This window comes from Monodelphis domestica, chromosome 5 (assembly GCF_027887165.1).
Source record: "Monodelphis domestica isolate mMonDom1 chromosome 5, mMonDom1.pri, whole genome shotgun sequence".
NCBI lineage: Eukaryota > Metazoa > Chordata > Mammalia > Didelphimorphia > Didelphidae > Monodelphis > Monodelphis domestica.
Genome location: NC_077231.1, coordinates 253,626,932 through 253,639,797, shown reverse-complemented (window position 1 = coordinate 253,639,797; position 12,866 = coordinate 253,626,932). Strand labels below are relative to the sequence as shown.

General features: G+C 39.5%; 1 protein-coding gene across 7 annotated transcripts in view; it reads left to right on the top strand.

The window, feature by feature from the left end:
- The window catches only part of ZEB1 (zinc finger E-box binding homeobox 1), a 210,954-nt gene that overhangs the window by 160,827 nt on the left and 37,261 nt on the right, over nucleotides 1-12,866 (top strand). For 6 of the 7 annotated variants that reach the window (XM_003342087.3, XM_056800900.1, XM_056800899.1 and 3 more), the window contains 2 exons: nucleotides 1,818-1,877; nucleotides 11,635-11,796. In XM_003342087.3, coding sequence (XP_003342135.2) covers nucleotides 1,818-1,877; nucleotides 11,635-11,796 — 222 coding nt within the window. The remainder of the gene's footprint in view (nucleotides 1-1,817; nucleotides 1,878-11,634; nucleotides 11,797-12,866) is intronic. The other variant, XM_016426318.2, reaches the window with a different exon arrangement.

Below are 12,866 nucleotides of genomic sequence, written 5' to 3'. Positions count from 1 at the left end.
CTAATCTCCATGTAGTCAGTATCCTAATTTAGTACTTAATGACAAGTCTTCTCTTTCTTTAGCGAACTTCATCTTTCCAACTGAATTATAAACTCTTTGAAAGTACTAGTGATTCATTCTTCTTTACATCCCTTAGGAGCTCATCCATGCTACATGCTCAGGCAATTGATAGATTTTCATTTTTTCTTGTTAATTTTACTGTAACAGTTAAACAACATAAGAAAAAAAGAGGCACTCATAGAAGGGTCAGACTGGCTCTGTTGGGAACAATAGACTCAATGTGAGCAAACCAGAGGGCCCCTCCTCTTATTGATTATCTCCATTTTATTCTGTCACAGCCATTTGCTTGTTGTGTCCCCCATTGGACTGGGGGCTCCTTGAGGGCAGGCACTGTCTATTGCCTCTTTGTATCCCCAGTGCTTAGCACAGTACCTGGCATATAGTAAGCACTTAATAAATATTTGTTGTCAGAGAGTTTTAACTTTTCACAACTTGTCCAACTGATACCACTAACCCTTCAGTTCTTCTCACTTTCCCCCATCTTCAATATCTTAACCACCCATGCTAGGAAAATCCAACAACAACCCTTCAAAATCAAATCACACAAAATCGAGGAGCTTTGTAAGTTGTTAATGTACTCTATTTTGGTGTAAATTGCTCCACCATTCAATAAAATACTAGACAGGCTTATGTTGAAATTTGGGTGCCTCTCAATAGCTTTTTATTTAAGCATTTCTTCACCAACTTGAAGAAGGAAAATATAGAAGTAAAAATTCAGTGGACAACATCTCCCTGGAAGTAAATAAATAGTCTTTGTATTTACCCATTATTTCTTTCTACTTCTTCTGAGATAGGAGCCTGTCTTTTTACTTGTTAATTCATTTGCTTCAGTGGAGAAACAGAAATGAGTACAAATTTCTCTCCAACCCTTTTCAGGTGAGGAAGATAATACCCATTAATGACACAGCAAATGTCCACTACAGTGACAAAATATCATTTCCTTTTGTACTTATACTTATCACTGCCAATAGTCTACATACATAAAATTGGCCCATTAATTCACCTAAGTGAGTTAATAATGTCAGAAGACTGAAAGTACTAGCATATCTTAAGGTTTCAGGATCCTCCGATTCCATATTTATTTAGGGATTATTTAGGGAAATCACAATATAATGAGTATTTTTCCTCTGAGAGAGATATTGTTCCTTAAATAAAAGTTATCTAAAACTTAAGAATTTTATTATTTTAGAAAATTAATAGTTAGTCCTTTGCCTCAGTAGTATAGCTATAGGCATACTAGATGTGGGTGAGGAGTGGAGAGTGGAGAAATGATACAAGAGTCCAGGTCTGTGATTTAATTAGTACAGAGAACTTCCTGTATAGAAACTCCCAGTCGCTGCTTCAAAGGGCCTCTCTCTGCCTTCTGTACTCAGGAACCTCTCTTCTGAGGTTCATTCAAGCCATCTTTATCACTCATTTGAGATTCTGGGGATTGCGGTCTACCAAACTCCAGGACACCAGCCTCCCTGCCTCAGGAAAGTCAATGCCTGGTTCCCCATCTTTCCTCAAACCAGACTTCCCTTAAACCCCCCAACCTCCCAGTTCATTCCTCGGCTCACTCATTTCCCACAAGCTGCTCCTCTAGCTCCCATGCACCCAGGCATGGTCCTCATCTCCTTAGAGTCTCTCACCCTTATATCCAATTCATTGTTAAGCCCCTGTGGTTTCTGCCTTCACAGGATGCCCTTTCTCTGACATCACCAAGACTACCTGATTCTCTTCTAATTCTTTGTTTTTTGGAATATATTTTTTAACAGGAAAGGAAGGAAAAGAAATCCTGGGGCCTGAAGCTCAGGCAGATGAAGCCACATGCGCAGGTACTTGTTCTATTGCCTTGTTTGCCATTTTCTTACAATACTTCAGTGGTAGAAGCTTAGGGGCTTTTGTGGTACAAGTTTTTGCCTCTCTTAGTCCCAGATATTCAAGTTGGCATGGGGAAAAGGACACCAGACCAGGAGTCAGAAGACTGGGTTCAAGCCTGGCTAATCTACTTAGGGGTAGGCAAGTCATTTAACATCTATGAGCCTCAGTTTTCTCATTGTAATAACTCTAGCCCTTTCACAAGAACTTCATAAAGTTCTTGCATAAACAGAGATTACTCTACAAAATAAAACTGGTTTTATATTAAGTATTCTCCAAAATCGCAGTTTTTACCTCTTGCAAATTTGAATTCTCCATAGGCATAACATGGTCTAGTCCTAAAGAGCTATAAAATCCATAGATAATCCAAAAACCTAATTAGTTGTTTCAATTTCTTCTTTCAAATATTTTACCAATACTGTTTTTAAAAAAGGCAAAAAGACTACTTTAGTTGTGTTGCCCTTTGATTCAGGTGTTTATAAGTAATGAATTGCCCCCAAAATCAGGAAGCAGAAAGAATAGGCCAAAAGGACAAATAATTCAAAAGCTGGACATGAAGTTGGAAATAATCTCTGGATATCATGCCTAATCAAACAAAAAAAAATCACAAAGATTTTACTTTCATTCTCCAGTGGAAGAGGGATTATATGGTCTTCTAATTAGAGTAAACAAGGGCACTTTTTTGTTTATTTACTTATTTGCTTTTTAAACCCTTATATTCAGTCTTAGAATCAATACTATGTATTGGTTTTAAAGAAGAAGGTTAAGGGCTAGGCGGTACGGGTTAAGTGACAGCTTAGAAGTATCTGAGATTAGATTTGAACCCAAGACCTCCCATCTCTAGGTCTGGCTCTCTATCCACTGAGCCACCTAGCTGTCAAAGAGACACTTGATTTTTAAAAACTGAAAGCACTCTTTATGAGTCTTTAGTCCACTCTTTTAAGTTAAACATATTGACTCAAGGATCAAAAAAGGAAAAATAAAACTAGAAATATGTAACAGGAAACAACAATTTATTCAAAGCTTTCTCCATGCCAGTATAAAAATAATGGCTCACATTTATGTAACTTAAAAAGTATTTTACATACATTCTTTTATTCAATCTAATGGTAGCATGAAATAATTTGAGGGTGGTATTGAGGTGACACTAGGCTCTCAAAGTCTGTGCCAGAGAAAAGCAGGCTGTCTCGTGTTCTTCCATGCCCTTCCTTGCTGGAAGGCTTTCAAATAGGGCAGCAGGCCGATTTCCAAAGGCTGTCCTCTAAGTACAGAAGTATATGTCATTACCAGTAGGCACTAGGTGATGAATTCTTTGGCCATGGTAACATGAAACAAAGAAAACTATACAGTGATCCTCAGTTGTGTGAGGCCCTTTTTTGCTGCTACAGTGACAGCATAGTGCTGGAAAAGGGAGCAGAGAATGGTAAGAATCACAGTTTTAAGATGATCTATAAATATTATTTATTTTTCTTATTATCAATAATAATATTAATAACAAATATATATAAAAACTATTAATACTTGTAAAATGAGATCCTTCTCCAGTGGCCAACAAGAACTAGAGGAGCTGAATCATTTCAATTTTTTAAATTTCACCCTAAATGAAAACAGAAGATTGCAGCTAAATTGAAGGAGGGTTCAAAGATTCTCTTTGAAGAAGCAAGTAAAAGTTGGTTTTTTCACTATCCAGTAGCAACAAGAACCCCTTTCTAGAAAGTCATCTATTATCACAGTAGTTATTATAAGAATTTGGCGGAAACACCATTATGATGATTATTGTATTTATGTGTCAACACTGCTTGTTGAAGGAATCCATGAATAACATTTAATCAGTATATACTTTGACACACTCAGTGACTTTGATGCAAAGATGGCCCTGGTGGAGAAAAGCAAATGATGTGTTTTAAAACATGAGTTAGGCTAATGCAAATACCAACAACATGGAAATGGGTTCGAATCAAGAACACATGTGAAACCCAGTGGAATTGTGCGTCAGCTATGGGGGGGGGGGGAGGGGAGGAAAAGAAAATGATCTTTGTTTCTAATGAATAATGTTTTTAAATGACCAAATAAAATATTGTTTAAAAAAAAAACATCCTCAACCCTAGAGGAAAAAAAAAGAAAGAAAAAACATGAGTTAGGACTAAGGAATTAGACAATACAAATTTTCATGCTTATCTATTCTGATTATTTTTATCAGTAAGAGGATGTGCCCCTTCAAATAGCATATCAAAAAATGAAGTTGATTACATTTTAAAAGACAGATAATTACTACTTAGCAATATGGAAGTAATTCTCAAATCAGCTATCTATATGCAAACTTATCAACTTGTTCATATAAAAATAATTAACAAAATAGAAAATAAAAATTAGAAGATGTGGTATGCAGTAGAAATAACCTATTGAGATGCAGGTTGGTTTAAAGTGAATAAGATTATTCTAAATCATCTAATTAAATAAAATATAAAAATAAAAAATAAAAATAAAGGAAAAAATCATGAGTCTTGTAACCATGGAAAATTATTCTAAATCATCTAATTAAATAAAATTTAAAAATTAAAAAGTGAATAAGACTGCTAGAATTGGAATCAAAAGATCTAGATACAAATCCCAGCTCTGCCCTCCAGATGATCTTGAGAAAATCACTTAAATCTCCAGACTTCATTTTATTCATCTATAAAATGAGCCAGTTTGACTGGATAATCTTTAAAGGTGCTTTTTAGCTCTGTATCTTTGGGCCTCTTTAAATAAGCTGTATGACACTCTCCCCTCCCTCCACCTCCTCCCCAAAAGTAGATTGTTTAAAAAATAGACATGAACTCTCTCATCCCCATTTGTTTATGGGCCATTATAGTAAATACCATAATAAAAAATACCATAATAAAGGATGCATGATTATTTTATGCTTCAAAAAAGTAAAAGAGCCAAGAGGGGGAAATTCTGTTACTCATCTGCTACTATCCTTTTTGATACTTCTTGTTCTTATATCACATTCCCTCTAGATGGAAGCTTCACCCTTGACCAAAAAATAAAGTCTTTTTAAATATAAAAATATATGGGAAGTGGAAGAAAGGATAGTAGCAGGTGAATATAAGAGGGTCACCGGTGTTAAAACTCAGAATGAGTAGAAACTAGTGAGAAATATCAAAGACAACAAAAAAGGATTTGTGGTTTGGTTTTGGGGTTTTGTTTTCATTTCCACTTTGGGGAGAGAAAGAAGAGAATCAAAAGAGATAGTTTTCAAATCTCATTTTGCTAGTTTCCTCTCCTAAGGAGAAGGACCTTGGAAATGGTAGAACAAACTGGCAGAGAGGGAACTGATCTCAGGACAAAAGAGGAAAGGGTAAAAGAGCCTCTTCCTGCTTTTGATGAATTTAAGTCACTTGACCTGAGGTGAACTGGTATCCTTAGGTCCCAAAAAAGGAGGCAGATGTTAATTACTGAGCAGCTGTCAGTGACCTTTGATAGGTTGGGAGTGGGAGGGGAAGGAAGGATTATAGTCCCAATTTTCAAAAGGGAGCCTGCCAATAAATTTTATTTCGGCTTGTGAGGAAATTCCAACAAATGTTCATTAAACAAATTGTGAACATTATCCAAAAGGACACAGTAACACCAAGAAGATTGTGGCTTCATCAAAAAGGGTCAGCAGCTACTAAACCAGTAAATCAGGAGATTCCTTTATTTTAGCAAGGTATTTGCTACTATCTCATAGAATTCTTAGGGAAAATATAGTGGCCTGGGGACAGGCGACAGTGCAATTCAGTGAACTCAGAACTGTTGAAATGAGTGGATTTGAAGAGTAATCCGTCATTACTGGTTAAATGGCAAGAAGTTTCCAGTGGATTCCCCCCTCCCAAAAGCTCTGCTTGGCCAGGTGCTTTTCAACATTTTTACTAAATATCTGGATAAATGCAAGGATGGCATTCTTATCAAGTTTGCAGATAAGGCAAAGCTGGAATGTAAAATAGCATATTAGATGGCAGGATCCACAAAATCTTGTCAGACTAGAACATTAGACTGAACTTATTAAAATAAGCTGCATTTCAATAGGGACAAATATAAACTTGTATATTTGGATTTTAAAAAGTCAACTTCTTAACTCTGGGAAGGAAGTAGTATAGTTAGGCAGCAATTTGCCTTTTAAAAATGGTGAATAGGGTGGTTTAGTGGATTGAGAGCCAGGCCTGGAAATAGGAGGTTCTAGGTTCAAATATGACCTCAGACACTTCCTAGGCTGTGTGACCCTGGGCAAGTCACTTAATCCCTGTTGCCTAGCCCTTACCACTATTCTGCCTAAAAACTAATACAGAGTACTGATTCTAAGACAGAAGGTAAGGATTTTTTTTTTTTTAATGGTGAGGTAGAGGATGAAATCGTGGATGCAGATGGAATATGATTTTGCTTAGAGTGGTGCCAGCCAGAAAAGAAGGTACCTGACTGGTAGCATCAGGATTCAAACAGATTCTTGGGCCCAAGTCTGTCTTTTCTCTATTCCATGGCCCAAGTCTGTCTTTTCTCTATTGCATAGACATTTGCATTCAGTCATCAGAACTACAAAACCTATTTCCATCATAATGTTTTAATTATGGGGTTTTTCCTTCTACCCATCTTTAGTTTAACTTTGATAGATTTTTTTCTTGAGATTAATTTTTAGCAATAAACCAAGGACCCTTATAAATTATTTCATGTTCTATAAAGTGAAGATAGTCTTACGTGATAATTGTCATAAATAGATTTTCACTTCTAATACTAGTTGTCTCATACTTGTAATTTCACACTGTGAAACTAATGGTAAAGCTTTGCTATCTTATTAAAGATAAGCTAAATTAATAACTGATGATGAACTGTATGAGGTAATTTACTGTGCCTGCAGCAGAAGCTTTGATACAATATATTTAGCTGGGTTATGTGTAACCTCCATCAATAATGTATTCAGGCAAATAGTTGCTAGCAAATATTTGTCATGCTGCAGTTTATATAAAATATTTAAACAGGGTGTTTGTTATTAATCAAGCTCTAGTTTTAATGAAAGCCAAATGAATGGTTTTTGTCACTGTTTTTCCTAAGGAAATGCCTTTCTGATACCCAATACACAATAACCAGAATTGTATAAAACCAAAGCTAATGAACAAGTTATGGCGAGTCTGGACATTTGTTGTGTTTCACCTCATCCTTCACAAGAAGAATGAATCAATCTTTTTTTTTTCTGCCTAGTTCTAAAGAGAACAGAGATTGGGCAAGTAATGGTTAGGATCTGTTGGGTAAGCAGTGTGAGGAGTCTCCACCTAAGCAGAGCAACTCCTCATCCCCACTCATCTGTGACTTGGAGTGGAAGATCTTCAATCCAGAACTGGGAGGCTGGACCTTGACTTCTATTTGAACCCTCTCATTTCACAGATGAGAAGATGTTTAATGACTTGCCCAAAGTCCCACAGCTTACTAGTGTATGCAGCAGGATTTGAACTCAGATCTTCCCCAGGACTCTAGCTACTCCACTGTCTTGAAGACAGCTCCTCCAGGATGATTCTTTTCTTGTTATGTATCCAGTGGATCAGGAAAACAGGAAGATCAGCTTTTCCATTTGCAATGATAGAAAAAAGTATATAGATAATAAAATGGTTAAAAACACTTTTCTGTTTGCTGACCATCTTTGTGTAGAAGTTCTAAAGTCAAGAAATCCAGTGAGGGTAAGAGCAAGAGAGAATTCCAACTCCAGAGCCAGAGGAGCCCAGGGAAGGGGAAATACACCTACAGAGCCAGCACTCCCCCTGCCCGGCAGCCACTGGCCACGGCCATCCTGGACCCTCCCCTCCCCAAAGCCCTCATCTCCCACTTACCATTGAACTCTCAAGCCATCTCCTTTTGGGCCAAAGTCAGAAGGAAAGGTTCCAGCATGCCAAAATATTCCTGGCCCAACTCTGCCTGCTCCAGACCTCCCCAGCAATCCAGTCTCACTGTCACACAATTGCCAAATTAATCTTCCTATATTCACATGTGTCTGTGTTTGCCACATTAAGAATAGTATAGTAGTCTCTCGGTGACCGAGAATGATGATTGTCTTTGTGCATTATCATCTATTGATGTACCCTCATGTGGCTTTGGAGTCCCAAGGCTGAGGCGCAGAGTGTGTGGCACATGGGGCATGGGACGCCAGTTGTTACGGGAGGGGCGGCTGTGGCCTGGTGTCAGCGTTCACGCGCAGCGGCAAGACGTCAACGTCACTCATCTTCAAAGGTGGTGGCGGCCTGGTTAATGTGGGTTCGCCAGCTGCTTCTGTCAGAGGCAGAGTTCTAGTTGCTTTGGTGTGATGCCAGCCCACTTCAAGTTGGACTTTAGCTGATCCTTGTATCTTTTCTTTGGTCGGCCTTGTTTCCTGAGTCCAGCTGACAGTTCACCACAGAATACCTGTCTTGGTATTCGCTGTGGGTCCATGCAGATGACGTGTCCAGACCATCGTAGCTGGGTTTGGACGACCATGACTTCGATGCTGGTGGAGTTGGCTCTGTCGAGGACTTCCTGGTTGGTGATTCGGTCCTGCCATCGGATCCTCATGATTGACCGGAGGGAGCGTTGGTGGAATTGCTCCAGCTGTTTCATGTGCTTCCGGTACAGTGTCCATGTCTCACACCGTACAGGAGCGAGCTGAGGACCACTGCGTTGTACACTTTGAGCTACGTCCCAGTGCTTACACCGCTGGGTTGGAGGACTTTGCAGCGCAGCCGCCCAAGTGCCTGGCTGGCCTTTTGGATCCTGGCATTAATCTCGTGGTCTAGGGACCCGTCATTGGCGATGGTGCTGCCCAGGTACTTGAAAGTGTTGACATTAGAAAGCTGCGTGCCGTCGCTTGTGATGCACGACTGGTTCGTTGGCCTCCCTGGTGCAGGTTGGAACAGCACCTCTGTTTTGCTGAGGCTGATAGTCAGGTCAAACAGTTTTGTTGCAGTGGAGAACCTGTCCACAATGGTTTGGAGATGATTTTCTTGGTGGGCCATGAGAGCACAGTCATCTGCAAAGAGAGCTTCCAGGATGAGTCTCTCTGTTGTCTTTATTTTTGCAGTCAGGTGGCGAAGGTCGAATAGTGAGGCATCCAGTCGGTATTTGATGTAGACGCCCAGGTCTAGATCCATCACAGCATGTCGTAATACTTGGGTGAAAAATAGGTTGAAGAGCACCGGAGCAAGGACACAGCCTTGTTTCACGCCATTGGAGATGTTGAAGCGGCCAGAAGTCTCTCCACCAGATAGGACTTCCCCTGTCATGTCGACATGAAAGAGCTGGATCAGTTTGACGAATTTTGCTGGGCAACCGAGCTTGCTGAGGATCACCCACAATGCGTCCCTGTTCACTGTGTTGAACGCCTTTGTCAGGTCTATGAAGACAATGTAGAGACTCAGGTTCTGCTTAAGGCATTTTTCCTGCTTTTGCCTTACTGTGAAGACCATGTCGATGGTGCTGCGATCTGGTCGGAAGCCACATTGTGATTCAGGCAGGTTCTGCTCTGAAACAGATGACAGGAGTCTGTTGAGTATAACACGGGCGAGGATCTTTCCAGCAGTGGAGAGTAGTGAGATGCCTTTGTAGTTGTCACAGGCTGCTCTTGAGCCTTCGTTCTTGTATAGGGCTATGATGGAGGCATCTCTGAGTTCTGGGGGCATGTCTTCCTCTTCCCATATGCTGGTCAGCACGATGTGGAATGCCTGAAGCGCCTTTCCATTTAAGGCCTTGTACACCTCGATTGGGATCCCGTCTTTACCGGGTGCCTTGCCTGCACTCATTTGTTTAATGGCTTTTTGGACTTCCTCTATTGAAGGAGGGATGTCAAGTTGTTCAATGGTGTGGTTTGGGGGGATCTAGTCAAGGGCGCTTTGGTCGACTGAAGAGGGTCGGTTGAGAAGCTGACTGAAGTGTTCTTGTGGAAAGAAACAGGTGGCTGTTGCTGATGCCTTTTTTATCTGTTATGAAAGTATCACCGTCAGAGGATAGCAAGGGAGTGGTGGTGGGTTTTAATGGCTCATAGACAGTCTTGAGGGCACTGAAAAATTGTTTGTAGTTTTTCATATCAGCAAAGCACTGGATTTCTTCTGCCTTTTTTTCCCACCATCGGTCTTGCATCTTCCTGATCTCACGCTGCGCCGTGGCTTGGAGAGACTTGAATCTGTCCTTTTTAGGAGCAGAGTTTGGGTTATTTTGCCTCCCTGAGCACCCCATACACCCCATTAAGAATAACATAGAAAGAAATAGGACACAAATTTTACAAGAGCAATAATTTCTAAAAGCCCAGATCCGAGCTGGCCAGCACCCAGCATTCTTGCTGGCATTGTTGATTGAATGGTTGGTTTACATGACTCTCTCCTCAGACATCTTCCATGGCTCCCGGTGGCTTCTCGAGGTCCGCTCCTGGAGGCCCATCTGAGCTTTCCAGATGCATTTTGCACGACTCCCTTTCACAGCCCTTAGACACCAGACGCGAAACATGAGTTTTACTCCCCTACTTGTGTACCTCTGGAACAGATTCTTTTCTCACCTTAACCCATTGGATTCCCGGGTTTCCTTCAAGACCCAGTTTACAGCCACTGCCTGAGGGATGACTGTAACATCTCACAAAAATGAGGAGATCAAGTGCATGAGATAATAATGGCTGGCACTGATAGGGCACTTCAAAATGCGTGAAGTGCTTTGCATTGGATCCTAAAAAATCAACCTCATTGTGTTAGTCCTGAAGTTTTAATTATCCCCATTTTGCAGATGAGGATAGTGACATTTGGAGAGGCTGAGTGATCTATCTGCCTGCTGTCTGGGAGCTTCTAAGTGTTTGCGGCAGGATTCAAACCCAGGACCCTACTTGGAAGGGAATGGATGCAACTTAAATAGCTTCCTTGATCTGATTAAGAGAGAAAAAATAAAAACATTGAACTAGAGTCTAAGAGAGCCTTCCTCAGTTGGGGATAGGTTGAACAAGCTTGGTGTATTACTATCATGGAGTAAAATACTTTCTGGGCAAGGATGAAAGGGATCAGAGAATCCTGGGAAATTATGAACTGATGCAAAGTGAAGCAAGCAGAACCAGGAGAGTAATTTATACCCAGACAGCAACATGGTAGAGAACGCTGATCTGTTCAATGGCCAAACATCCCCAAAGCCCAATGATAGATTGTGTCGTCCTCCTGACAGAGGCACAAAATGAGATGTACAATTTTGGAAATGATCCATGTGGATTTTTGGCTTAGCTTAACTATACCTATTTGTTAAAGGTCTTTCCCCCCCCCCATTTTTAATGAGAGGGGAATGATGATGGAAGAGGTAAACAATAGTGATGCCAATGACAAAAAGGCCATTGAAACTTTTTTTAAATACACAGAGAAGGGAATAAAAGAAAGTTCAGAAAGAAGCCCAGATGAGAGTTTTGAAAGCAACTCTTAGAATAATGTCATGCTTCTTAAAGCAAGCAGTATGAATTGTAAATTCTCAGGTTCATTTGTAATACTCTATATTCCATATAGTTGAAAACCTTCCCTTTTTTTAAATATTTAATCTCAGGACAAAAATAATCAAATTAAAAACAAACCCAACAATTTTCTAATTTCAGATCTAGGACTTTTCTTCTACATCTCTTTGCTTTTGCAAAACACATTAAAATTTTCTTCTCAAAGACTACAATTCTTTTTAGATGATAGTGGTAAGTTTGCTTTTTAATAAAACCTGTATTTCTTTTAGTAAAAGAGGATGAATGTGACTCGGATGCAGAAAATGAGCAAAACCATGATCCCAATGTTGAAGAATTCCTACAACAAGAAGATACAGCTGTTATCTATCCTGAAGCACCTGAGGAGGACCAGAGACAAGGCACCCCAGAAGCCAGTGGTCATGATGAAAATGGTAAGTGACATTTGGCTATTTTTTCTACTTTAGATGTAGAGATTCAGTGTTATTCATGTTATTAACATATCATATTTCTTTCAAAGCCATTCAAAGCCACATGAGACCTTTCCTGATCTGACAGTTAGTAAGCATGTAAAGTACTCTCTTCCACAGTTAGAGCTTCCCCACCCAAAAAAAAAAAAGCCCTGGTATTTCCATTTTTATCTATTTTGTTTCTTCGTCGGTGTATACTATTTTTTCCCTTCAATATAGCATTCCTTGAGGGAAGGCACTATTTTTTGCCTTGTGGCCCCAGGGCCCCCACACAGAGCCTGACACATGTTTAATTTTTGAATAAGTATTATTTGACCATTGTGTAAGACAATAAATACTTGTTGGTTGATTTAATTGATTAATTGATCTTTGGACCATAGAGAATATATGTACAAGGTAACCAAGTTTACTAATGTGATTCTTTTTCTGTGTTAGTAGTTCAAAGTTAAATTGGTGGCTAGTATATGATAGTATCCTTATTCTTAAGGAATCCAAGCTTGTAACCAAGGAATAATGTTCTAAATTGACTAAATAAATTAATTTTTAAAAAAGGAATCCAAGAAGGGAATGAGCATGAAGTAGGGGGAGGCAGTGGAAAAACCTGTGGGATATGGAGCTTGAGAACCTCGGATGGAATTCAAGTTTTATTACTTACCCCCTTGGTCAGTCAATAAGCATTCACTAGAGTCTCTCCTCTCTTAGCCTCAGTTTCTTTGTTTGTAAGATGAGTGCCCTGTCCACCTCTAAATCTATGATCCTGAAAAGTAGAAATTTTGATATGAATTTCTATTCAGGAAGAGCTGATCTCTAGTCTCCCAATATTTTTTTCTCTGTTCAGCCACCAAGCAAAAGTTCTAGTTCTAAGTTTTGATTATTTGGAAACCTATTGTTCCTTTCAATAATCATCAGAATTCTATCATATTCAGCTTTTTTGAAGTTCTAATTGTGGCTTTAATTTTCTTCTTGTTTGCCTTTTTGTTACATTTGTTTAGATCTAAAAGGGATACATTGAGATCCCTGTTAAAGTTTGATTA